The sequence below is a fragment of the Nymphaea colorata genome, chromosome 3 (assembly GCF_008831285.2).
Source record: "Nymphaea colorata isolate Beijing-Zhang1983 chromosome 3, ASM883128v2, whole genome shotgun sequence".
In the NCBI taxonomy this organism is placed as follows: domain Eukaryota; kingdom Viridiplantae; phylum Streptophyta; class Magnoliopsida; order Nymphaeales; family Nymphaeaceae; genus Nymphaea; species Nymphaea colorata.
The window spans coordinates 24,599,068-24,625,732 of record NC_045140.1 but is presented as its reverse complement, the minus strand read 5'-3'; the positions used below and the strand labels follow the sequence as shown (position 1 = coordinate 24,625,732).

General features: G+C 40.3%; 3 protein-coding genes across 8 annotated transcripts; 2 read left to right on the top strand and 1 right to left on the bottom strand.

Annotated features, from left to right (window-relative positions):
• Positions 1-940: 940 nt before the first annotated feature.
• On the top strand, positions 941-10,707 carry LOC116250833 (putative ABC transporter C family member 15). 2 transcript variants are annotated; one of them, XM_050077028.1, is made up of 10 exons: positions 941-986; positions 1,574-3,416; positions 3,709-3,795; positions 7,070-7,687; positions 7,898-8,062; positions 8,186-8,480; positions 8,643-9,163; positions 9,253-9,316; positions 9,415-9,654; positions 10,349-10,707. In XM_050077028.1, exons 2-10 carry the CDS (start codon positions 1,614-1,616, stop codon positions 10,474-10,476), a joined length of 3,921 nt encoding a protein of 1,306 aa, XP_049932985.1. In that variant the 5' UTR covers positions 941-986; positions 1,574-1,613; the 3' UTR covers positions 10,477-10,707. The 2 variants fall into 2 exon arrangements, with proteins under 2 accessions (XP_049932985.1, XP_031480643.1); XM_031624783.2 differs by lacking the exon at positions 941-986 and having other exon boundaries at positions 1,507-3,416.
• A 1,801-nt stretch (positions 10,708-12,508) lies between these two features.
• LOC116251643 (uncharacterized) lies at positions 12,509-16,873 on the top strand. 5 transcript variants are annotated; one of them, XM_031626025.2, is made up of 5 exons: positions 12,523-12,925; positions 13,048-13,105; positions 13,193-13,468; positions 13,569-13,814; positions 16,335-16,873. In XM_031626025.2, exons 1-4 carry the CDS (start codon positions 12,806-12,808, stop codon positions 13,652-13,654), a joined length of 540 nt encoding a protein of 179 aa, XP_031481885.1. In that variant the 5' UTR covers positions 12,523-12,805; the 3' UTR covers positions 13,655-13,814; positions 16,335-16,873. The 5 variants fall into 5 exon arrangements, 3 of the variants coding, with proteins under 3 accessions (XP_031481883.1, XP_031481885.1, XP_031481884.1); XM_031626024.2 differs by having other exon boundaries at positions 12,524-12,925; positions 13,190-13,468; XR_004171723.2 differs by having other exon boundaries at positions 12,509-12,925; positions 13,006-13,468.
• Positions 16,874-19,275: 2,402 nt separating this feature from the next.
• LOC116250410 (uncharacterized) lies at positions 19,276-19,716 on the bottom strand. Its single transcript, XM_031624035.1, has one exon. It carries the CDS (start codon positions 19,714-19,716, stop codon positions 19,276-19,278), a length of 441 nt encoding a protein of 146 aa, XP_031479895.1.
• Between the last annotated feature and the right edge of the window lie 6,949 nt (positions 19,717-26,665).

Genomic DNA, 26,665 nt, shown 5'->3' with positions numbered 1-26,665 from the left:
AGATGGCAGTCTGAAACTTTCAATTTGGTAATTTCTGCAAAAGAAAAACTAGACAAACCAACAAAAACGTCGTCATTTTGAACAATCTTAGCAGTACAAGTCTTATACGTTTTATCCACAGAAATGGCGTGTTGACCAGTATGCATCAGTCCATGTCGAATTTAAAATATTTAGAATTTTCGTCCAAAAATAAAAAAAAACATGTAGGATCACATCAGCCAGCATTGTATGCATAAGGCTCAATATAGGCAAATAAGATGTGTATTAGAATGTATACTGGCAAATAGGCACCAAGTTTAATGACATTTGTTTTGGGGCGTCCCCTGACAAGGTCGAATTGGTAAAGGTTTAGATTTTTTAATCTTGTGAAACATATTTCTTCTTACTAAGATGTGAAATGAATATTTCGAAAGCAAATTTTAGGAAGAAAATAACTGCTTTATGTGGATTTGTACTATATAAAATTAAAAGAATCTGGACTAACAGACTCTGTTTTCCAATGTTTAAGAGATAAGTCGTTTAACGAGCCTACCATTCTTAAATTTTTAAATTAAAAAAAAAAAACTTATTTATCATGTTTATTTTATTAAGTAAATGGTTGGTTCTTCTTTAGTCCTCAAAATATGGACCAGAAGGGTCGCAGATTAGCACCAAACGGCGGTGAAGTCCATGTCCGCCTGGACTTTTGGAAGATGTTCTTAATGACTCGATATGGGCTTGCCATTAATGAGCTCATGCTGCTCTCACTCCCTTGCATTCGCGCTGTCCTTTTCTGGTAACAGCCTCCTCTTGTGGCTTTTGGACTTTCCCTTCACTGCAGAACATGTCGACATAACTTCGTGCACGTTGCGTAACTGGCCGTAGACATGTGACCTTTGAGCATTGCGAGGTATAAAATCCAAGCCGTTTCCTTCTCCACAGTATAGTTAACACTAAAACTTGCTAGAACTCCGTCAATGGCTACATGGGCGGGGGGCTAAAGAGAGGTATGCAGTTTCTCTTCCTTTCTTGATAGGCGTTTTACTTTCATTCTTTCTTGTTCTTGTGATTCATGAATGCCAAAGCTTTGGCCGTTTCTGTTGTTGCTTTTATGAGGGATGAATTATTGGATGAGAAGGAATTCTTTCTCTTTTTCTACCTACCTCGTGGGTTCGAAAGTTTTGCAGTATTAGACACATATTCAAAAACATGCCCATGTGACATATCTATAACTTCAAACAGATCAGCCACCATAGGAATATGAACTAGGCGGCTTTGCCAAGTCTGCTCAAGTCAATTTGGGCAAGGGTAGGGCGTATTGCTGGTAGTTTAGTCAATAAATGGTACCCACTTTAGAGTTGTGTTGAAGAGAATCTCTGCAGGCTTGTTTGGCTTCGTATTTTTGTGGGAAGAAGATGACATGATTTGCAGAACTTGTGGTCCCGTGTGTTTTACATTAAATTACTTTTTCTTCAGCATAAGCTTCCATTTGCGTTCTGCATGTGCTGTCGTCCTCTTTAGACATAGAACTAAAACAATATGCTGCTTCCTCTTCCTTTTTGATGTCGGTAAGTTTCTGGGTGCTTATATATAGGGCTGGTGGATGTGTTGGTGGAGAAGCACAAAAACAGATAATGCCATCACCAACCATGGACAAAGAAGCTAGAGATCCAAACAGAGAGCAGAAGGATGGCATCCGGAAGCCACTGCTAGAAAGAGAGGAAGTGAACAATGAGAAGAGACCAGCGTCATTTACAAATGCCAATATTTGGAGAAGAATGACATTCGGCTGGCTCAACCCTCTGTTCGATCTGGGTAGGAGAAAAACTCTGGAACTAACTGACGTTCCAATTATTCCAGATGAAGACAGTGCTCGCAGGTCTTCCCTGTTGCTAGAAACAGCTCTTCAGAAGCAGAAAGAGTTATCTTTTCCGAGAGCCATCTTCTCCACCGTTTGGAAGCCTCTAGCTGTGACTGCAATCTATGCTGGCCTGACCACGATCTCCTCTTACATGGGTCCTCTCTTGATCACCATGCTGATAGATGTTTTAGCTTCAAGTGACTCTTCTCCTGCTGAAAAATCACATGGTTACGTTCTTGCTCTATGCCTCTTCTTCTCCAAGGCCATAGAGTCTTTTTCACAGAGGCATTGGTATTTTGGTGCCCAAATGATTGGGGTGAGAGTCAGAGCAGGCCTGATGGTGCTGATTTACAGAAGAGCACTTAGTATGAAATGCAGATGCAAGAGCGTGGGTGAGATGGTCAATCTTATGAGTGTGGATGTAGAGAAGATTGGAGATTTTGCTTGGTACTTTCATGGTTTGTGGTTGCTGCCAATTCAAATTTCCCTAGCTCTTTTCATTCTCTATATCAATCTCGGAATCGCTCCTTCACTTGCTGCCCTGCTTGCCACCATCGTGATCATGGTGGGGAACACTCCACTGGCCAAATTGCAAGAGAACTTCCACTCCAAGATAATGGGTACGAAGGATAGGCGGGTAAAGGCAACAGCAGAGTGCCTCAAGTTTATGAGGATCTTGAAGTTTCAGTCATGGGAAACACTTTACATGGAGAAAATCCTTAAATTGAGGGATACTGAGAAGGGTTGGCTCAGGAAGTATCTCTACACATGCGCAGCAGTTGCTTTTCTCTTCTGGGCAGCTCCTGCCGTGGTCTCAGTGGCCACTTTCAACGTCTGCATCCTCATGGGTACCCCATTAACAGCAAGCAAAGTTTTTGCAGCATTAGCGACTTTCAGGATCCTCCAAGAGCCAATTTACAATCTCCCTGAGTTGCTCTCGATGATTGCGCAGACTAAAGTATCGCTGGATAGAATTGCAAGTTTCGTATTTGAAGACGAAGAAGGAGAAGAGGAGGAGGGAAGATACTTCAGGGTGGCAGAGTGCAATGCTGACATGAACATTGGTGTTGGTGAGATAAACATGAAGGAAGGTGGATTCTCTTGGGAAATGTACGGCGAGAAGCCCATGGTTACAACCATCAATCTGCAAATCAAGAGAGGACAAAAGATTGCCGTCTGTGGCTCTGTGGGTTCTGGGAAATCAAGTCTCTTGTTGAGCATCTTGGGGGAGATTCACCGAGTTTCAGGAGATGCTGTTGAAGTCTCTGGTTCGAAGGCGTACGTTGCTCAGAGTGCTTGGATTCAGACGGGTACCATAAGTGAGAACATTCTGTTTGGTAGAGAGAAGGACGATAATTTATACAGTACTGTGTTGAGGGCCTGTGCATTAGAGAAAGACCTCAGTAGTTTTCCTTATGGAGATCAGACTCTGGTTGGAGAGAGAGGTGTAAATTTGAGTGGGGGCCAGAAACAGAGGATCCAATTAGCAAGAGCTCTCTATAGTAATGCTGATGTCTATCTCTTGGATGACCCTTTTAGTGCTGTTGATGCTCACACTGGTTCCCATCTTTTCAAGGTATGACCATCCTTCCTTTTGTAAAAGTAAGGATTTGAAGCGATAACATTATATTAGGATTTGAAGCGATAACATTATATTACTTCTTCAAAATCTGCATCAGGAATTCAACATTTTATAAGCTAATTCTTCTTTTTCAAGGCACATGCTGCCAAAAGAAACGTTTCTTTTTTTTTTAAATACTCATACAGCCGCAGTAAAAATTGTCTGCTTGCTACTTAATTACGGAGATGGAATCTTTGCTAACCATTCATGAGGAAGCTGTCATAAGTTTTAGTTTGATATGACGCAGGAGTGCCTTATGGGGGTGTTGGCTGACAGGACGGTGGTTTATGTTACTCATCAGCTTGAGTTCCTCTCCGCTACAGACCTGGTTCTGGTACGCCCCTCTCTTCTCTTGCTGTCTGTCTTACATTGCACGAAATATGCAGTCTAAGCACAGACTGCCATCGTTTACTTTTCAAAAGTAGATAGAGGTTTCAATCTGCCCATCAGCTTCAAGTTTAATTTCATTAGTTGTTTCAGCGATTCATAATTTAAGATCATCTTTAATTCTATCTACCTGATTACTGCTTAGCACTATCATCTCCGCAAGTTGCATGCGACCGTCATTTTCATATCTTTGGTTTGCATCTAATCGCTTGTTTTCCTGTCGGTTTCGCATCTTAATTGCCGATTAGGAGGTGCATATTTTCCATGTCTTATCCCAATTGTCATTTAATGAAAAATCTTCGGATGCTCTGCCATTGCCCACTGAACAAAAGATACGCAGGCTGCATATTGATCTTTCAATCGCACTAGAGTATTCGAAAAGCAAGCAGCTTTTTCTGAACTTTTGCAGTGTTTCCATCTGCATGCCTTTGGATCAGTTGATTCACTTCCCTGTGGGTCAGTCCATCCTTCACAGAAAGGGATGCTTTTCTTTTCATGAAATAACAGAAAGCCTCTAGAATTTGAAAGTTTACTACTTAACCCCTCGAACTAAGAAGCATGATTTACTGCTTTGTTGGGACTTTGGTAAGCTTCTATTATTTGACAAAAACATCGGCATCCATGTCGTGGAATTTTCATCCTTTCTCATCTCCATACATACGTTGGAAGATTTTGACATACGGATGGATGCCAATGCAGCAACGTCGACTTGTCTGGAGATTGAGAAGAGTCCAGCTCTCCTTTATCCCGCTTTGAGTGGACGTAGACTGCCCTTTATGTCACCTGAGTTGACTCACAGGCTGAGTCCCTTCTGGCGACTAAAGCCACTTTTCCAAATTGTCATTTCTCTCTTGTTTGATTATCGTCGTTAAAGATTTTTCCAAATAAAAAAAGGTTGGTTTCTCACGTTTAAAACTTTTTCCCTGCCTGTTGCAAAAAGCATACTTTATGCTCTTAACTTAAGATGATTTTCTTTTATGGGGACCTTTTTGCACATAGTTGTGGAAAAAACGGAAGCCATGTTTACAGTTTACTGTCATCTGTTAACTCAAGTTCATAAATCTGAACCCTAGACCTTTGCCATTCGAGCCAATTCTTCGGTTCTCCCTTGGAAGAGAAAGTTTCCTTTCAACTGGGAATAATTTTTTTTTTACTTTTTACACATAGGTTTCGCCTTCTTTTGTTGGAAAGTTGCCTGGACAGTTTTGGCTTTACAGATAAAGGCGTCAGGCGCCACTAAATCCCACCCCTTGTCGTGACGTCTGCCCAGCAACGTGGATGGCTTCGGTTGTTGTCACTATTACAGGTCTACTGTCGGTTTGATGGATTTAACTTGTCTCCGAGTAGCTTCTGATTCAAGTATCAAAAGTTTAAAAATTAAGACACTAACCATTTTAACAATCCTTTTTACAAACCCTTGAAGGTTCCATATAATTTTCAATACCTAACTAAACTCAAACACCTATGCTGTATGTAAAGAAAGAGTTTTACCATGAAAAAAGTGAAATGCTTTGACGTGGAAAAATTTTTCTTCTGATGTTCTTAACCATGGAAGCATGGAGTGCCTTTTCTTGGTATCTTCTTTTAAGTTGAATGACTTTATGTCATTTTCCTTAGGACCAGGCGTGGGTGCGTTAGTTCTTTAGCTAGTCTGACCATTCATTATTTGAAACTCTTATCATAAATGCTTTTAATAAATTCACTTTGTGGATAATAAGATAGTGAACTTAATTGGCTAGGTTGTCGCCCAGTCAATTGACCGATTGAGAGATTCAGCTGAATCGTTTATCCGTTATGAAATAGACATTATATTAATTCGAAAAACGAAAAATATATACAAGATAATAAATCTTTTAATGTACTTGGAAATAATAAAATAATGAACAATATGTGACGCATGACACTCCTCTTTGGGCTGTTGAATCAAAATTAGTTTCAATCTATTAAATTCGAGTTGGCCTCTTCAACTTAATTTTTACAGAACTTGTTTAGATAAGATTTAAAATTTTAAAATGAGAATTTACAAACAAGATGAAGCACTTTGGCCATTTCATGAAAGTAACTTTTCTCCTTTTCCATTTTTGCGTTTAGAGGGAAGGGTCTCACCCAGGCAATAGGCTTTCCTCCTCCTCCTCCTCACCATGAATGTCCAGTTAGTTGAAAATCAAAGTATCTAAATTTTAGCAGGTGGCAGTAAAACTCAAGGACTAAGCATCGTCTTCGTCTCCTAGACATGCTGAATCTTTCAGTTGTCTTGCTGGTACGGCCATTTTGTTTTACGATGCCACGTCCCGGGCACCGGCTGGTATGCAGCCAATGGGAGGTGAAGGCGCCCCATTGGGACCGCGCCACGCGTTCAGCCACGTGCCATGAGCGCAACGTCCAATTGCTGCTGTCGTTCGCTGTAGCCGCCAAACCATTACGGCAGTCCTGCTGGTCCCAACAACGGCGACTCCCATCTCTCTCTATTCTCACTTTTAACGGTACCGCGAAAATTTTATGGAAACTCTTTTCTGCCGAGAACTCACAGCTTTTGTACAAGCGGTGGGAGAGATTTCTGAGACGTGGGGTGTTGTCCAGTAGATGGATGGGACAGGAGCGTTTCATATGTTAGGAACTCCGTCCCGTGGATGCAGGGGCAGGATTGTTTTTAAGGTCGACCTACTACGGGAGGAGCGACGAAGAGCGACCTGTCAAGCTAAAAAAAAGAAAAAATTTTCCTGCACTGAAAATTTTTTTGATTTTTTCAATATAAAAAAAATTTCTACGCTCACCCGAACCATGGCCAGAGCGGCCCCCCTCCCTCCGCCCCAGTGGATGTCAACTCCATGGACGCCATCCACAAGAATCTTGCAGATGATATTGAGAACCGACTCGGAAAGAGACGCTAGAATTGATAAGTATCTCTGTATAGAACATAGTTAGCAAATAGCAACATCACCATCGCTTCTGCAAGTTCGTCACGACTAAAAGCAGCCTTCCGTTGAAAAGAGCCTTTACGTCTTATAAATTGTATTCTTCCCGTTTCCGTTACCGTGAGTAAGATTGCAATTGTATACATCCGTTAATCAGGTTTTTGGTCGGGGAAACAATTTAATTTGAAAATCTCTTTCTGCATAACTTCTTTGTTTTGTATCTCATGTTGTCCTTTTCGGATGCATGAGAACCAATTTAGTTGGCATGACTTTTGAAGCCTTTGTGCATCAATGAATCTATGTTAGGTAATGCGGGAGGGAAAAGTTGTTCAGTCTGGAAAATGTGCGAACTTAATGGCAGACGAGTCAGGAGAGCTTTACAGGCTGATGACTGCTCACAAGAAGACCTTAAAAAATGCAGGCATGGAAGGAAAAGAAAATGATGCGTCACCAACTTCAGTTTCAGTTGACCAACTACAGTTCTCACAGAAGGAAGAGAAATGGCCAATCAAGAGCAACACGAGGGACATGCTTGTATGCCATTGTGAAGAAGAGAGAGAAAAAGGAAGAGTGAAGCTCGAAGTTTATTCAACTTTTGTAAAGACAGCATACAGGGGAGCGCTAGTTCCTCTTATATTGCTGTGTCAGGTTGCTTTCTTGGCATTGCAGATGGGCAGCAATTATTGGATAGCATGGGCAACGGATGGCAACGATGGTGGACGAACCATAAGCAGGAGAAGACTAATGAGTGTGTATGTCATGCTGTCAGCTGGGAGTGCAGTATGTGTTCTTGGCAGAGCTCTACTTCTTGCTACAGCTGCCATGGAAACTGCTCAGAAGCTGTTCGTGAAAATGCTTATGTCTGTCTTCAGAGCACCCATTTCCTTCTTTGATTTAACTCCATCCAGTCGCATGCTGAACAGGGTATCCTCATTCCTCATTAGGCGCTTACATGCACAAAAAAGTAACACCACTAGCAGATCAGGTCATGTTGTTTATTCGGGGGTTGGAAGATAGACAAACCACATTGAAAGAATGGGCAATATGCAGTATGACCTGATCTGCCATGCACATACACTACGCACATCTCTATGCTTGATAAGGAACTAATGATTCAATATTTCTTCTTGCCAGTCATCAACAGATCAGAGCACACTGGACACTGATATCCCATACAGATTAGCAGGGCTTGTCTTTGCACTAATTCAGCTATTGAGCATCATCATCCTTATGTCTCTAGTGTCATGGCAAGTTTTTGTGGTCTTCCTTGTCGTGATTGCCATCTGCATTTGGTATCAGGCAAGAACATGCACTAACCTGCAGAAGCTAAAACTACTTACTGTATCCTCTTTGTCTTGCTTCAGCATCCTCAAGTTTTAAAGGCAGAAGAGGCTGCTCTGACTTTGTTACCTTCTACTACAGGGCTACTACATCAGCACTGCAAGAGAGTTGGCAAGAATGGTTAACATAAGGAAAGCTCCCATCCTTCACCACATATCTGAATCTGTATCTGGAGCTGCAACCGTCCGTTGCTTTGATCAAGAAGGACGATTCTTAGAAAAAAAATTTGGTCTAGTCGATGATTACTCTTCACTTGTCTTTCACAACTTTGCAGGAATGGAGTGGCTTTGCCTTCGCATGAATTTTCTGTTCAATCTAGCATTCTTTTTTGTTCTGATAGCCTTAGTCAGCTTGCCCAAAAGCCAAGTGGATCCTAGTAAGTGACACTTCCCTTCCATGAATTGTGTGTTGAAAGCATAAAGCACAGATCCACAAGCATAATCCTCCAAACTTGCAGTTTTTTTATGTGAACAGCATGCCGACATGCACTAAAAAATTGAAGTGTCTCTAATGAAGGTCTGGTTTTGATTTTTTTCAGGTCTAGCTGGATTAATAGCCACATACGGTCTGAACCTAAATGTGTTGCAGGCTTGGGTTTTGTGGAACTTGTGCAATGTTGAGAACAAGATGATTTCTGTTGAAAGAATCCTGCAATTCTGCAACATAGCTAGTGAAGCACCATTGGTGATAGAAGATAGCAGACCCGAACCACAGTGGCCACAGAAGGGAACCATTGAAATAACTGATCTTTATGTGCGATACAGTCCACACCTTCCATTTGTTCTACAAGGAGTTAGTTGCATCTTCCCTGGACAAAAGAAGATTGGCATAGTTGGGAGGACTGGCAGTGGAAAGTCAACACTTATTCAGGCTCTGTTTCGATTAGTTGAACCATCTTCTGGAACCATTAGAGTTGACGGTGTGGATATAGGCATGATTGGTTTGCAGGATTTGAGAGCTAGAATGAGTATAATTCCTCAAGATCCATCACTCTTTCAAGGAACATTGAGATGCAATCTGGATCCTTTTCAACAATACACTGACTTAGCCATCTGGGAGGTATGACCATTTACAGCATCCGTCTTTTTACTTTTGAAAACATGAATCTGTTCAATAAGATTCATGACTGGTCGGTTTCAAATTTTTAGGCCCTTGACAAGTGTCACCTTGGAAATTTAGTCAGACGTGATGGAAGGCAGTTAGATGCTCCAAGTACGGAAATTTAACATTATTTGGTGCTTTTCTTTCTCTTTCCTTGTTACTTTGCATTTTATTGTCTTTTGTTAAAATGAGTATTGTGTGACTAACAGTCGATGAAGATGGAGGTAACTGGAGTGTGGGGCAAAGGCAGCTACTTTGCCTTGCTAGAGCATTACTAAAGCAGAGAAGGATTGTAGTGTTGGATGAAGTCACAGCTTCTATTGACACAGCAACTGACCATCTTATACAAAAAACAATAAGGCAAACAACCAGGGATTGCACGGTCATCACAATTGCACACAGATTGCCTACTGTCGTTGACAATGATTTTGTATTGGTTCTTCATGAAGGTAACTATAAGCCAGTTAACAATCACATTGAATTTGACAACCTTGTCAGTCATGAACCTTACAGAACTTTAAGGTGTTTGCATTGCTAGCCCTGATGATTTAGAATGATGAGTATTCTGGAATCGCAGAAAAAAATAATGTTGTGGTTAAACATCTTCCCATTCTTTAGTTAGTTCCCCAGGCTGTTGTATTTCTGAATTTAGATATGAGCCACATGCCCTAGGTTGTCCTGTAAGCTCAGAAAATATTAAACATTGAACCGTCTGCTGAGGTTTTTTGGACAATTTGTTGGACAACATATTCGAATATCAAGTCAAGCCATGTTGGAGCACCCTCTGTTAGTTGGAATCAAACTTAAATTTCAAATCCGTGTAACTCAGTGCAACCTGGCCAGGTTATGCCCTCTAGGGAATAGAACCTGCACCTGCACAGTGTCCTTTTTCATGCTTACACATGAAATTCTTAGCCAACTCTCTGTTATGCACATAACCTGTGATTATACTTTTGAGCAAGTTAAATTCGGTGCATCTTCATTTACAACTCAAATATTTCTAAGTTCTAGCTTAGGATTCAACTGTTAATATATTGTTGGTGGAAAACAAGTATTTTTTTACTCTTGGAAGTGGCAAGGAAAGATGTTTTTATTTTTCCATTCAAGTACATTGAAAGTGTGATTTCATGTTTGATGATTCAGGGAAAGTTTTGGAGTATGATTCTCCGGACCAACTGTTAAAAGATTCGTCCTCTGCATTTTCCAAACTGGCTACCGAGATGTCAAGGAGGTCGAAGGGAGAGAACCATCCTTCATCGCAACCATCTTAAATGACTGGCATCTTAAATGACTGGAGCTTGCGGCCACATAAACATTAGACACTGTAATATACATACGAAGCCAAGAATATTGCTTACAAACCAAAGGACCATACTAGCAGCAGTCGCATGAACGGAAGTAACATTATATACAACAGGAAATCGTAGGAAAGGTAGGACTACCACACGTTGTATTGCATTGTATGTTTTCATATGAATGGAAACTAGTTAGTTGCAGTTAAATTTGTATCATTGTTATACATGTAACACATGCATAATAATAGCTTTCTCCTCTTAATAGAGTCGTACAATTCCTTAGTCCTTACCCTTTCTCAAAGTTTAATTCCCTATTCTACCATGATCTGAGTGCCTTTAATAGTTGTTACCGCTAATAATATCCTTCACAGCCTAACTACCTTTATGGCTTTATCATCTTATGACCACAATGATGATACACGGTGGTAAATTTGAAGACCTGGACATGTCTATACCTGCTCCTCTTGTAGAGTCACAATGAGCTTAGGAACACAAAAAATTTTTCTGAAATTCAGAAACCAGCATCCCCCAAGTTCTCTGTTCCAGCATCCTCCTTTGGATGAGCAGAAGCTGCTCGAAGAAGAGCTGAAGCCCTCTCCCTTTTCTTAGTCCCCAGGGTCCAGGACTGCTTAGTGGATGTACAGTACATGTTAGAGTATGGATCCTGATCCTTATTTAATAGGCTTTCCTAATTTTGCTGTTTTGCGGTTTCGTCCTCATTCCCATGTTTAAGAGGCGGGTTGTCTTTTGTATTATTGATTCTGAGTTAGTAAAAAATCTTGTGCGGCCATGGACATAAAGGAAAACTTTGGTCTCTGAACCACATAAAAATCCTTGTATGTTTTCTTCTTCCTCATCTTCTCTTGATATCACGAGTGAAAGAGAGAGGGGGCCTCGTTCCTAAACTGTACATTTTTTAACTAGAGTGGCGTGCTTGCCACCATTTGCAGTTTAAAAGAGTATGGAAATCAAACTGATGATAATGCACCGTCAACATGCACACCACACTAACCAGTTGTATTACACTCCTTGGTTTACTTTAAACTTTATGACAAACTAAGGAGCAACAAAATTGTTTGATCATCTTCTTAACTGACTGAAAATAACAGGTGCCCTGACTTTTTCGAGAAGGGACTGAAAATAACAGGCGAAGCTGAGATTTAAAGTTTATAACAAAGATAACTACTCCGATGTAACAACTCTGGCTGTAAGGCTCTCTAGGAGATGAGGAAGGTCCACGCGGGAAGTGTTAGTGTGAACTGTGAAGACAACATTATGACGACATGATGGCACACTCTTGTGCACATGAAGCTGGACCTTGGCTGATGCCTGCTCCCGTGCCACACCATCTCCGTGCGAATGGTTGTTGGAGGACAAGTGGAGGCCCAACCTATTAATGGCAATTGGTTGTTGCCTGTTGGCCATTTCGGGGCCATACATGCAGTGTATACCCGTGGGCCTACACATAATACTAAATTGGCACGAACAATTCATCTGTAAAGATGCATTATGAAGACCACGAATCAAGTCCTACCCTTGTCACTCTCCAGTCTCCATCCCGAGTTTTTGGGATGTGGCATGGTGGTTCTGGCTCACTTGAGGTTTGAGGTTTAACCGTCAGGTCTGGTAGGTGGGTGGTGCTTAGAAGGCTCTCTTTTAGAAGCAAAATAAACTAAAGCATTGAATTGATTGTGAATGTATTTGGTTGTGGGTGTTTCCTTGTTTCCATCAACGCGGGCTGGGGAGACCCCTTCATTAATGATAAGAGAAAAAATACAAAAAATAAAGAATGAATAAAGCCAAAAAAACAAAACAAAGAAGCCCCTGCCTACTTAGGGCCCAATCTCTTACATCATTAGCAGGAAACCCATTACTAACACAAATTCTCGCTGATTCTCCAGGTCATGCCAATTGAAAAGCCTTTTTGTGAACTTGGTTGTGGCCCTGTGGGTGTGTCCTTGTTATCGAACTCTTTACTGTACACGGGAAAATTTTAAGCCCACACACATGACCAGGCGAGTGCAACCATTGTTTAGCTTTAGAGCTTGTTCGATCAACGTTCTCAAATGCTGAGTTTAGAACACCTGGCGTGCACAATAATTGACGGACAAGATACTCGAGCTCAGCCAATTTATAGCCAAAGTGTTTCTGTATGTTTCACGATTGAAGCGTGAAATGAAATCCACCATGATTAAACCCGAAGTGGGAGGGTTCAGCGCGCCAAGATCGCATTATCCGAACAGCTTCTTGCTCTGGTCGAGATCCGAGAGAGAGAGAGAGAGAGAGAGAGAGAAGAGAGAACCGGATGGTGGAACCACCTTACGGGGGAGGGAAGCGGAAGCAGTTCCACGAAGCTCTACTGAGGCAGCTGTACCCATCTTCCCCACCGCCGCTATCACCACCACCTGATCAATCCGTTCATCAAGTAATCCTTTTCCATTTCTCTCGTGATTTTTGGGTTGTCCATTTTATGTGGTTCACACCACCCGCTTTTTTAATGATCAGTAGTTTCTCCAATCTGCTGGTTCTTAACGTGATTCTTAACAGGAGGCAGGGCCAGAGACTGAGCCCCCCTCTGAACATTCGGCACCCCTTGCCTCCCAAGGCACGTCTCTCTGTTTCTCTCTCTCCCTTTCTCTTTCTCGGGGTTTTCCTGCAAACCTTTATATCTCTACGTGTTTTGGCTCAGAAGAGGGCAATAACGGTTCTGATCCCAATTGCACCGACTCGGAGGAAGAGGGGGTCGGCGAGAAGAAGCTGACCCGTTCGCAGAGGAAAAGGGTCAAGAAAAAGAAGCTCAAGGAATGGGCGGCTTTATGTGCCAAAATGCGCTTCATTGGCCCTCGCCTACCTTCCGACGCTGCTGTAGACCAGACCTCTCTATCTCTGGCAGACCGACAAACAACAGATTCTCTTCATGAGACAGACAACCATGGAGAAAAAGAAACAGTGGAGGAAGAGAAAAATGGTTGGCTTGAGCGCCATGGTTAAAGTTTGTTTCAGTTTTTGGAGACGGGATGAAAAGAACTGCAATTGGCACCTAATGCACCATTTGTTTTTGTCAACAGAGGTATCTCAATTGCGCGCCAAGAAAGTAAAGAGCAGACGAAATGCTAAGAGGCAAAGAGCTAATACGTCCGCTGCGTCTTCCTGAAGCTTAGATGTTGTTAAGATTTCATTGTCAATCTTTTCGTATTTCGATCTTGGAGATAAGCTGACAGAAAGATTGCTTGAACTTTCTCGACGTGTGAACGTACATATGAACAGGAAAGAGGAAGCAAGAGGAACAAATATTCTGTTTCATATACTGCTTCGTAAGTTATATATCTCTGCTTATCTTATTTTTACCTCCAATTTCATTTCTTTTGTTTGATTCATGTATAAATCGACTAGTTTTCCTTCATTGTTTTTCAGAAGAGTAGTTATAATGAACTTCTGTGATTTAGAATAGTAGTTATTAGTGAACTTCTATGATTTAGATTTGTTAAGTGCTCTTTGATATGCTGATCCATGATGTTTCAATGCTATGGCCGTTGTATTTTAGTGTAGTGGGATTATTGGCGTTGTAACAGATGACCCACGCAGGATAAGCTGATAAAATGGCTGAAATGCCAGATAGCATTGCTGCAATGTCTTGAATTTTTTTTAACAGAAGATAAACGATGACCTTAACATCTTTGCGTGTCCCATTGTGGAGGCTGTCTTATAGTACTGTTAAATATCCTTTAACCTTCTTGCCTATTATTCATCTCCCATCTCCAGCTTCCTGAGAGCAAGAGCTTTCATAGGGTGATTGATTATCTTCGACTGATGTTTTCTATCTGGATGTGGTCCTTATGGTGACACATTTGGCAGTTTGGACATTAATGAAATCAGAATTTGTCAGGGAAATAATGATATAGGTTGCAAACAGTTGATAATTTTCTGCTGTTTGACATATTTTACAGCATTATTGTGCTGTTTTATTATCAACTGCAGCATTCATCATCATGTTCTTTTGCTGCCACTAGATTACTTTATCTGGGTCGCATTTTCAGATTTAGGAGGACTTCAAGAATTTGATACTAGTGGTTCCTCTTGGCATATCTGGTATCTCTCTACTCTAGCTTAATACCTCTCGGCAGGTATCATTTTTCACATAAACTGTGGGAATGTGCCTGATTCCAGCTTCCCAGCTTATAAAGGGTAGCCATAGATGCAGTCTTCTTTGTAACTTGATCATGCACTAGATACCTACTTTTTGCATTATTGCGCTTGCTGCCCAACTTTTTCCTTACAAATTTCTGTTTCCTAACCCTCAAGATGAGACAATAAAGATGATGTAGTCTAGCTTGTCACATTGTTACATCTGCAGCGATGTGGTCTTAGATGTTTTGAGTGTTTTTTCGTGTACGATTACTTGACAAGTACAATGAGCACCTCTGTCAAAGGAAGCTGCCTCTTGTTGAGGAAACTATGTTACCTGAGGGTGGTGTATTCCCTTTTTAACACTCAATGTGATCACCACACCAATTCTTCAGGTGAAACACAAGCATGATTAATATCTTGTCGTTGGGGAATATCTCTTTTCATGTTGGGCAGCAAATAAGTGAGGCATTTACTCATGCAAAAAAGTGCCTTCGTGTCTATCTTTTATATCACAAGCTGTTGCATCTGTTTAAAATTACTGTTCACTTTGGTCTTCATGTTCATTGTATTACAGTACTTCTGTTTATGAAACTTAATATCCATATGTTCTAGATTTGTTACGTACATACTGTCTAATCATAATAAGCCACCACAGAAACGATTAAATAAAAAGAAAATAAACTTGCATGGCATAATAACTTTTAATTTAAGATCTACTTAAATTCTTGTGAAGAAAATTGGCGCTGCAGACAATTTTGCTGATGTTTTAACCAAGTTGTTTTCAATTGTCAAGTTCAAACACTGCAGGAGCGTTTGGATGACACCCTCGGAAAACTTGGTTCTGTAAAAAGCAAGTTTTGTGAAAACCTGGTTAAAAACCTAGTTTTATAAACGTGGTTTGAATGTTTGGATGACAAGTGAACAATTGGGTTTAGAGGCAAAAATTAGTCTGACCTAAAAAACCTGAGGGGAGGCAGGTTTTTCAGGCCTTCATGAAAATCAGGTTTTGCCAAAACCAGGTTTTGCCAAAACCCAGTTTTAATGTCATCCAAACATTCTTGAAATGGTGTTTTGGGGTAAAACCAGGTTGTCTCCCAAAACCTGGTTTTAGGTTGTCATCCAAACTTCCCCTGCATGAACTAGATTGACATTTCTACTCTTTGATATACAAGGGGATTCAGATTCTCCCTTTTACGCATTCCATTATGGAGACTTCTTTTTTTGGGGAAAGAAGAGAGAGAAACAAGGGCTTTGGCTTTCACTTGATTGCTGACTCCATCTTTGTTCTAGAGGCTTTTTTTTTTGAGGTACTTTTAGGTGTTTTTCCCTTTTAAGAGAAGAGAAACGTATTATTTTTTTTTTATCTTTGAGATTATTCTTTGTTGTTGTTTCCTTTAGGGCTTTGCCCTATTTGGGTTTTGAAGGATTTATTATATTGCCTATGTAACCTATCTTGATTTATAGTAAGTGTGCTCCAATTTTGCCCATAGATTTAGGCATATCGCTGACCTATGTGTATTTTATGTTTGATATTTTTCTGTTTTGTGCCCTACAAATTTATTTTTCTTATTATTTGGTAATTTTTGCGGGTGCCTTATTACGATCAGACATTAGTATTGTCATAACAAGATCAAATGTTTCTCTCCATTCCTTTTTGAGATGGACATTGGCATGCCTTATTGATCCTTCATCCTAACAATTTGCAGGTTATTCCGTTTGGAGATCACAAGATTCACATTGCCGGTGAGAAAGAAGTCCTTGAGGATTTGTTCACACTGTTTACTTTTTTTCTCGTCGAATGCTCTGGTAACATTGTCTGGCAATCTACATTTCCAAAAATAAAGAAAGAAATGGTTGTTAATCTGGCCAGCACACGGATCATCGTGTTCATTGGTCACGATACTCTGTAACAACCTCAGACAGTTCGACGACATGAGAAATTCGTGAGACGCTGTTGGAAGCACATGATTCATTGTGGGATACGTAGTTTTATGTGGTTTGATGAGATTTTGTGCCTCAGAACCGATTAGACGAGGCACCTCCATACAAAGGCCTATGTTATGAAGAGCAGTGAAGGGCAGCGGAACACTTGGTTGGGTCTCAGTTCTTTTGTGCATTACAGGTGAGGAATAACGGTAAAGCCGTAAAACCAACTGTGGTGGACCTGTGTAGAGTTTTTGTCCTTAGGAAAAAGATGGCACACAAGAAGCTTTAACATGTGGGCAGATCCTTCCTCTCTTGGATTTTTGTTCTCTTCAAATGCTTGTCAAGAACAGCAAATTGCTGGTGAGTTCGACCATGGGGATCTGTTCTAACCAAATGAAGACATAAACAAATGGAAATGCGCATAAGGAAACTCCAACTGGAAAGAGGATTGTGCATTTTCCCGTTGGCAGCTTTCCGAGAGACGATCTGGAGGACTTTGTTAGCGAAGCTCGTTGACAGTTTCCGCACCAATTTTACAATGGAATCTTGCTACGAGCTTCTGTCCTCTGTTTGACTCCAACGCCATTACCGGTAGGGTTCCTTATACGCCACCTTCAGCCGCGACCCAAAAGTCTTCTTAATCGGCTGCTTGTTTCAGTTTCGTGATCTGTGGATAAGTATTAACAGCATGGCCAAAATCTGAAGGAGAACATCAAAGGAAGACACGCCATCTTAGTCACCAGGTCGGCATGTAAGACCAAAAAGTGCATTCTAATCTAATACTTTGCTTTCCCTTCCCATTACCATAAGCAAAGTCCACCACTTCTTTGAGAAGCTATAAAATAAAGTGTACACTTTGATACGTGACGAAGTTAAAGGTGCATGTTCTAAAAGAAAGTGAGAAGGAAAAGACCAAATCTCTCTAATGTTCATATTGGCTGATGTCAACGGGTCCTTGTGTGCGATAAGCATATTCCGGATCCATCCGCATGCTCGGTGTCCAGTTATCTAAAGTCAGGCACCCACTTTCCATTAAAATGGATTTCAAACTCCAAGCGCATTACACCAGACACCTACCCGGATAGTTTTTGGGTCGAGTCCAGATCGATCTAAATAGCAGTCGGGTGAGAACTTTAAATGCCTATCTCTTGGAACCAAACTTTTCTCTTGGAAGGTTTAAGGGTCCAAGAAGATTATTCAGGTCTGTGGCTTTTTAATAATATTTTAGGTTGGTAGAGGCTGAGTTGGCTGATAGGAGAAGCGGCCCCATCAGTCTGGCCGGTTTGAGTAATTTGTGGGCGCAGGCACATTGTTTTTAACTGCGCCTGGATGTTGCAGGTGGGTGGCACAGTCAGGAATTTCACAGGACATAAATACTACGGCCACCATTCATTTCTTTACTTTTGTTTCCTTATTTGGTTTCTGCCCTGTGAAGTGTGAATCTCAGCTTTAGACAAAATTCACGTTTGCCGACTCTTATCAAGTAAGGCCGCTTGAGCACCGACGCGATACAGAAAAGAAAAACATATGTCAGTATTGAATAGTTTGAACAGATATGGTTGAGACGGAAACAACTGGAACTCCTTTCTCTTTCGTTCCTGCTTTCCGCATGTAATACTAAGAAACCCAATTCACAAAATGTGTAATGGAGTTGGATGACGATCCCCTGAACCCAAGTCAAACAACTCCAAAGTCCGCCGACTACGACGAGAATGCGGCTAAATCAGGTAGAAGTGGATCGTTGACAATGCAAACTCAACTACAACCGACAGCAACAGGAGCCTAATTTCTGTAAAGAACTGCAATACTTTTAAGTTTGAACTGTTGATAGATCTGATGTAGAATTGCATTTTTCTGCTTGAGTGGACGCTTGGACAACCAAGAGTTCGTCGTATTATTCGCATTAGGAAGCTGTCAAGAAACCCGTCTGGACGGTGAGAGGATCAGAGAGAACTCAGAATGCTGTTCAACTTCAGGGCAGCATTCTGAGCTGCTCCTCGTGACATAGAAGAGCAGATTAAAGGAATTTAGGGATTTTCTTTTTCAGTTTCTTTAAGGAGTATTCGATAAGGAGAGATGCGGGAGAGAACTGAAAGAGTTCCTTGCAACATGCAGCCTTCCAAGAATCTCACCGTATCATCTCCATTCCAGTAATAACCAAGACACCACTCTCTGCAATCAAGAATGAGGGTTTGATGCACGCTATTTTCTTTTAGTTTTTCAGCTTCTCGTGTGAAAAAATTCAAGGAAATGTTACATTTTTCTGACATCCTAATCGGAAAGACTCTGAAGATGGCGTTCCGGCTGGCATTTTCACTGTGAATATTGACTGGATTAGGCAATAGAAGAAGACACTTCAGGACAGAAATGGAAAAGATCAAGCTTATCGGAACCATTATTACGTCCCCACCCATGAGCTGTTCCATCATGATCGCCACTTAAAATGCAAGCACCCAAATAAGGAGAGAGAGAAGTAAATTAAGAAAGCAAGAAAATATCTAATAATGGATTGCCAAAAAAGAAACGCAGAGGAAATGAGAAGTGCCCATTAATCACAGGGGTTTGAGATACAAGCATCACTTGGTGGAAATCAGGGCAAACTTGAATGCCAGGACCAATCAAACTTGAAGTTCGATTGATATTTACAGTAAACGAAAAGCTGTGGAACTACCAACGACGAAAAATTGCTCAACTTACTTCACCCTCATGCCAAATGAGAAATCAGACGCTAACCCTCCTCCTGTGCATATCATAGCTTTTGCTTCTGGGAAACATCACCTTGGACGCCATGAGCCCGTGATCCTCATTGAAATAACAAGGCTTGTCTTCATCAATTCTCTCAATGCGCAAACTGAAATTGCCCGGCGTGTTCCTTGCTCCAGCGTTTCTACCACAGAAGGGATGGCGCTCACCGAGTTTGTCGTCTAAATGCTTCTGAGATACCGCCCGGACCAGTTCTTTCAGATCTTCATCGTCACCGCCGCTCCTCGATGACCCTAGGCTGGAGCTCCTTGGCAGGTATGTCATGTTGCTGGCAGCAGTGCCCCCAACGGCATCCCAGTTCATGCTTCCTGCACAATCCAGCATGGCGTTCACATAGAGGTCCCTCGCCTTACAGAGGATTCTCATGGGTGACATGGCCTTAAGGCACCTAGCAACCATTCTCTTGGCGTTGCTTTTACACCCCATAGAAATCTTGATGGTGATGGGATTTTGTTGGAAGGAAGGTAGGGAGGAGGATGTGTAGCAAGAAATGATGAGAACTGATAATGGCCGCCAGGTGCTAGGGATGAATGCTGCACGAATAGTTAGGATGGAGGGTTTTCAGGATGATGGAAAGAAGAGGAAACAGAGGATGTCAGGACAGATAGAAGCTCATAGACGTATATAGGCTAAAGGATGGTGGGGACTGCGGGGCTGACTAGCCCGCTGTAAAAAAAAAAAAAAATCTCCGGAGTTAGTCCAACTTCGATTTACAGTTGGGGATAGAGATAGACATCAAAGTCTTGATTTACAGTTGGGGATAGAGATAAACATCAAAGTCTTATCATCAGTAGTAGCCAAAAGAACCCAACAACGACGTCTTGCCAAACTAATTCATCCTTTTCTTTTTCCCACTCACTGCTAATTCATCATTTTCCTTTCCCCACTCACTGCTTGATCCTGTTGAAAGGGAAAGAAATACCAACCATTCATCTAACAATATGGTGGAATAAGGCTTTTTTTTATAAGGTGGTATCCGAAAGGAAGCACTAGAAAACAGTTCCACAGGAAAATCAGTACTAGTGGAAAATCTGAACACGCCTTGTTGCTTGAAGGGGAGTGGAGATTCTGGTCAGGCACATGGTTTTGAATCCCCTTGTTGGGAAACACAAGTCATAAGCGTGGAGAATGAAAAGTGTGAAGTGCAGTGGAAAAAATGCAACCGTCCTTCCACTGTTGTCAGTAATGGTTTGCGCTGTGAGTTTCGCTGACCGACCGATACGGTACTTCGGCCGATACCCATCAACTCGGACCCTATCAAAGCATTAATTTTCCTTTTACTCAAAATAGTTAATAAATATATGAAATCGTTAATAAAATGAAAAGCTAGGAGTTAGTCACGTACCTGATGTGAATTGATATTGACAACACTATCTCAAGCAACAATGACAAGTCGAAGCTTCACATGAAGCACATCAACAATGTTCGTGAATTGCAATGTTACACTGAAATATACTGATAACTAAGTGAGTGGCCTCAAATTTAGAATTTATTATTTTTTATTTATTATCCAAAGCAATTAATAAATCTTTACAAACCTGTAATAAACCAAAAAAACGGTTTACAGTTAAAGTCATGTATAAATCTTTGCAGTTTGTAGCCGATAGAAAACTGCTGATATTGACGACACTCTCTCTAACAACAATGACAAGTCAACACTTCATAAATGTTTAATGTTTAGTTTGGTTGTGAAATCCATTGTTTGCTTCAGTAGCAGATTTAATCTAATGCAGATTTGAGATCAGACTTGGATCTCAAATCCGAAGCTATCAAACATAGTGTAAATGGAAGAAAGTATATTCACAACTAAGTTAGAGGACTGCATGTAAAATACTAGTTGCGAATTTATTATCATGAGTGTTGTTTGTATCTAGGGGACTTCTTGTCCCTAAATTTTGATATACATTCCCATTTTATCGACACTATTATGAGTATTGTACCTGGCTTACATTCTGTCATTGAGACCTGATATTTTCCGTTTTCCTTAGTATGATTCTCCATAGGCCCACTATATATGGCACATTAAGGTCCTTTATATTGTTATTGGGTTCATTATCCCAGCTGGTAACATTGGATCAAGAAATGAATCTCCAACCAACCCAGATGATATAAAACTGGGAACTCAGCACATATATTTTTATGGGACAACCATCTTATAATATTAAGATGGGCTCGATCAAAGTACGATCTAGTGAAGAACGTTCATGACCATTACTTTTTTAGTTTATACCTTTTGGAGCTTCGAGAAGCATAAATCAGTATGCTTTACAAGAGACCGACGGCTGCGGCCAGTTTATTTCCTTGGAACTCTTAGTTCTGCTTCTAGAACTCATCTCCTTTTATTGTTTTGACCAACATCTGCTTTCTTGTACTTCTGCAACCATTACTTTGAACGCCATGAAAGTCACTCTCCATTGAAGAAAAATCCAAGACAAATGAAAGAAGATTGAACGTCGAATATGTGTGACTGAAGTCTATTCCATCACTTGACAGTACCACTCTGGCTGCCAAAGCTTCCGGGTCTATACAGCCTTACTCCATTATTGTTCTTCTAGAATTTGTTGCAATAGAACGATCTTGACAAATTTTGGGTCGTTGATACATGTGTATATATCTTATTTTTAAGATGGTATTCTGGTTCTTGTCTAAAATAACAATTAGTCGAGAAATCCAAGTTGGAATTGAGGACCATTGGTCTTGTGGATTTGAAGTTTCTAGGTCTTAGGGAGCAGGGGACAAAGAACACAATATTCCACAAAAGCGACATCAGGAAATTTTCCAATTCGTTCACCTCTAAACTGATTCTAAGCTTTGGAAACGAAGGAAAGGAGTCAAAAGAAGAGAGATGCTTTCGTTGATCCTGCAATCAAACACGGGAAAGAGATAGATTCACTTGCCTTGGGAGTTGAGCTAAAATAGCCGAATCAAAATTATGATTGGAGCGGTTTGGATCCGAGACAGCTAAAAAATATTTTGAACGCGGAGCCCAAATGAAAGAACGATACATTTGAAATTGCAAAGTTAGATAAACAATTATCTTAATTCGTTCCCAAAGCGAATCGAAGAAAGTGGGGAGTTCAATGATCGGCCTGCCATCTTTCCACCAACTTGCCTATATAAAATTGCACCGTCTTCTACACGATCCAAAGTTTCGCTCCTTTCGCGAAGGTTGCCGGGAAAGACTCTTGGCGTTAGGTGCAACTCACCAAATACTGCTGTAAGGTCAACATCAAAAGTACTGCACTACTGCGGAGAAAAGTGTTGTAAAAAAACAAATGATTTTATGGACTCAGTTGCTGCTAGTTTGGTGAATTGGCCGATTCAAGCTGAATCCGTTGTAAAATATTTTAGAAATAATTTTAAAAAATCAATGAAAACACATTTAAAATACCAAGAAACTGAATCGAATCGGCTTTTGAAAAAAAAAAAAGATAAAAAATTCATTTAAAAAATTAAAAAAAAACTTGGTCAAATCTATTTGCCACTGATTCAAGCTCGTTTTCACAAGGATGTTGTGGTAGATAGATTGGCTTGAGCTAGACAATTCTAAATCGAAACCGACATTATAAAAAGTTTTTTTTTCTTCTCATTTAAAAAAAAGAAGTGATTCGTAGTATAACTGGTCGAGTTAGCATATCAATAAAAATCCAAACGTTAAATTTTTTTGTAAGAAAAAAAAAAAAAAGAAGTGTAAAACGTTAGGCGCCGGTGGTGGAGATGGTTAACATTGACGGCATTCATTTGGATCAGCGACCGCCGACTTCCACATCCGCAGCCGTTTGTACGGACTAAGAAAGGGACGCCCTTGACAAAGTCTATAGCAAATTTTCTTCCGCTCCTTCGATATTTCAAGGGATTATTTTTTCCACCACCACGTTCATGACGGCCGACGCAGCTGACAGGCCAACTTTTGCCAATATTGACGCCAAACCGTTTCATATTTAGATTATTCATTTTAACGCCTTACGATGATAGCCTTTTTCAGGTTACATATGTTGTTAGGTAGTGCTGCCGTTGCGATGACGATGGTCCGTCTTCCTTTCGAAAGTGACTGATATTGCTTAATTTGGATTCGATAGAACATCCGATTATTTGGATATTGCCTAATTTGACTCCAAATTGGACTCCTATGTGAATATAGCAAAATAAAATTGCCGAAGTTTTTTATGTAAATAGATTCGCATGTCCCGAAATCAAATATTTTCTCAGATTTCGTAAGGCAACCCCTTATCAGACGTTTATTGTGTCGCCAAATCCAATTACTTAAAAAGTTCGAGGCGAATCAGATCCGAACTGTTCATATCCCTAGGTTCAGGTGTGGTTGATCGAAACAAACACGAGCCGTATATTTGTACATGCAATATACCATCATCTCTAGTCCCATCAATTCTGCTTTCATGCCCTTCTTTCCAAACTTAAAACACTAGTTGGCGTCACTACCCAAACCCAAAAAAAAAGTCTTTGCTAACACAAGAAAACGTTAGTGAAAATCATGTCAGTAAAAGTATGCAAAGCGTTACTAAAACTTTTGCTGATGTTCTATGTTGAACGTCATTAAAAATAGTTTCACCGGTGTTTTTACAGACATTTTCTTGCAATGTCACCGAAAATCGGCTGATGTGAAATTCATGTCACCAAAATTTTAAATTTTTACTACTTTTACTGACGTGATCTTCAGGTTAGTAAAAGTTTTTGATGCCTTAATTCACCAACGAGAAATATGGTCCTCAACTGCATAAAAATTAGCACCATGGTAAGTTCTTGAGAAGAAAAGCAAAGGCAAGAAGGAAGATGGGGATGACCGAGTTTGTGTGGCCTCGTAAGTCGTTTTGTAATGATTTTGCTTTTGTTCATATTTGGAGGAAAATCAGACAATGATTTATGACCGATTTATGACTTAACATCATGGCTAATGATCACCCTCTTCCTTCTTCTGTTAGTTCCCACCTTAAAGTCAGTGGAGTTTTATGTGCCTCCACTGCAGAAGGAAACACAGGTGGACATCTTACGGGCTCCCTCAAATTATCGTTTAACTGGTAGCTGATGTAAAGAAGCCAATTCTATATATGTGACTCCGGATTGGTAGATTCGCGACAATGTTTACTGCAGAATTTTGAACATGAACGCCTTGGGATACCAGCAACAAGAATTTTACAACTGCATCATTTGTGTGAGATGTTAATTTATGATATAGTGTCATACATGTGTGTGTGTGTGTGTGTGAGAGAGAGAGAGAGAGAGAGAGAGAGAGAGAGAGTGATTGCTGTCATTCGTCTTCCTTGTGTAATGACATTGAGAAATATTGACATAACAACATGCTTGATCCAGCTTTCGGTAACTGTGGATGGAATGAGTAACAGAACTTTCTGGCGTCAAGTGAATGATGCACTTTCTTTGAAAGTTGAAACTCCTTCCATGAGTACATTATTAAATGATTGATAAAGGAAAAGTAACTAATGAAAATCCTAGTTTCAAACTTTTCATTAATGGCTGGATGGACATACTGACATCAATTTATGTCAACATATATACGCCATATCAATAAGCAAAGCGTACAGCACTTGTTTTATATATATATATATATATATATATATATATATATTCAACCTAGTAGACAATGCAATATACTCTACGGAACTGAATCCAAGAATTCAACACTGACTTCATTATGCGCCTTTTAGCTGGACACTAAGCACAGCATTTGAATTCACACGACAATATGGACCTTGAATCTTAACTACTTAAATCTGTTTAAGATACAACATTGACTCAAGGGGCATAGTGTATTTGGTCATGCTAGGGGCATGTAAGAAGTCAGTCTCTAGTTTGATTCACATAGATATTATGCACTGCGTCTTAAGATGGTGGGCCACGGCATCCAACCTGATGCCAATGCAACTCTGAACCCGGGTGGTAAGGGGAATAGGGGGAGGGAGGCTTCGAGCCTCATTCCGGGTGGTAGGGATGAACCTCTCGTGTTCACCTGGAGGTACAATATAATGTTGGGGACCTATAGTCACAAACCTTAAGTTCTAAATCATACAATATCTTTCCCAAGGAGTCAGTTGACCCATGAATACTGGAAAGCATGACATTAATTTTCAACATTCATCATGGGCTGATCATATGAATGAGTAATTTGCCTGCAATTTTTTATTTCTGATCGACATGCAGGTTTTCAGAAAGCTGGTATGAAAGCCATTGGTCCTAACTTTCGATAAAACTTTTGGTAATTCCACAAAAAGACAAGATTCATGAAAATTTTGAGATTGAAGAGAGAAAACATTTTTCCGTATTGAGTATTCAAATGGACAATAGTCTAATACATATATACAGGTTTGCATTTGACAGTTAGTAATTACATATCACCTGATGATCTGTCTAAATTTGAGAAGAATATACCAAAAAGCAGAAAACCTGTCAATATTCGATAACAGAAAGAAGCAAAGAATACACCTGAAAATCTAAACGGTTCAATACTCCCCTTCAATCATGAAGATTGAAAGTGCCAAGCTTGGAAACCAAAAGGAAGGAGGAATATAATTCATGCCGACCAGGAGATGATGTGAATAAACCAACCACTTGATACTTGAAGGAGACATATATTGGGTGAATATGACCCCGCAAATATTTTTCCTTATTGAGTAATCAAGTGTGTTGTACATATATACAGGTTTAAATTATACAGCTACTAATTGATAAGGACCTCTGGGTACCCTGAACAGATCTGTTGTCTTCTTAGGATGGTCAAGGTCAGCAGCATAAATTCATTAAAACACCAAAAGAACAAACCACAGTGCGTATAATATTTCATCTACAGAATGTTATGCAGCTCTGGGTTTTCATTGACCTGCAATAGCAATCTGAAATAATTAAAAAAAAAAGGAAATAGATTATGTTAAAAAATGTAACTTTTACCTATACTAATATTATAATGTTAGAAAATTCATTTGGTGTGCCTACATACGTCGATGGTCATATACATTACATGCCATTTTTGTAGATTTAAAACTGATTTGACATGTTAGGTTCTGTAATATTTCATTTGAAGTAGATCAAACATGCATAGAAATCGGAAAGAGTCTATATTCCGTTTATGTTGGGTAAAATCTTCATTCAAAATTCATAAGGGAGCCCTTGGAAGATCCGCCGGCCCTCTTCCAACTTCGCATTGGACTTTGTTACGCTTCCTTGAACCTTTTTCTCAACGTTAAGCATGATGAATTCTTTTGGTATTGTCATGTACAATTGGATTTTACATAACGCCATCTTTCTTTTGCAGACAGACACCATAGAACCTCTCCAGTATGATGGGGTTGATACATGACGCCATGACTCTTCATCCTGC

Excerpts from the sequence above, each read along its gene's own strand:
- LOC116250833 (XM_031624783.2), top strand. The coding sequence starts at position 1,542 with ATGTCGGTAAGTTTCTGGGTGCTTATATATAGGGCTGGTGGATGTGTT. Across the intron at positions 3,417-3,708 it reads CTGGTTCCCATCTTTTCAAG|GAGTGCCTTATGGGGGTGTT; the intron begins GTATGACCATCC and ends GATATGACGCAG. Across the intron at positions 8,063-8,185 it reads CCATCTGCATTTGGTATCAG|GGCTACTACATCAGCACTGC; the intron begins GCAAGAACATGC and ends CTTCTACTACAG.
- LOC116251643 (XM_031626023.2), top strand. The coding sequence starts at position 12,806 with ATGGTGGAACCACCTTACGGGGGAGGGAAGCGGAAGCAGTTCCACGAA. Across the intron at positions 12,926-13,047 it reads CTGATCAATCCGTTCATCAA|GAGGCAGGGCCAGAGACTGA; the intron begins GTAATCCTTTTC and ends GATTCTTAACAG. Across the intron at positions 13,469-13,568 it reads AGTGGAGGAAGAGAAAAATG|AGGTATCTCAATTGCGCGCC; the intron begins GTTGGCTTGAGC and ends TTTTGTCAACAG.
- LOC116250410 (XM_031624035.1), bottom strand. The coding sequence starts at position 19,716 with ATGGTTGCTAGGTGCCTTAAGGCCATGTCACCCATGAGAATCCTCTGT.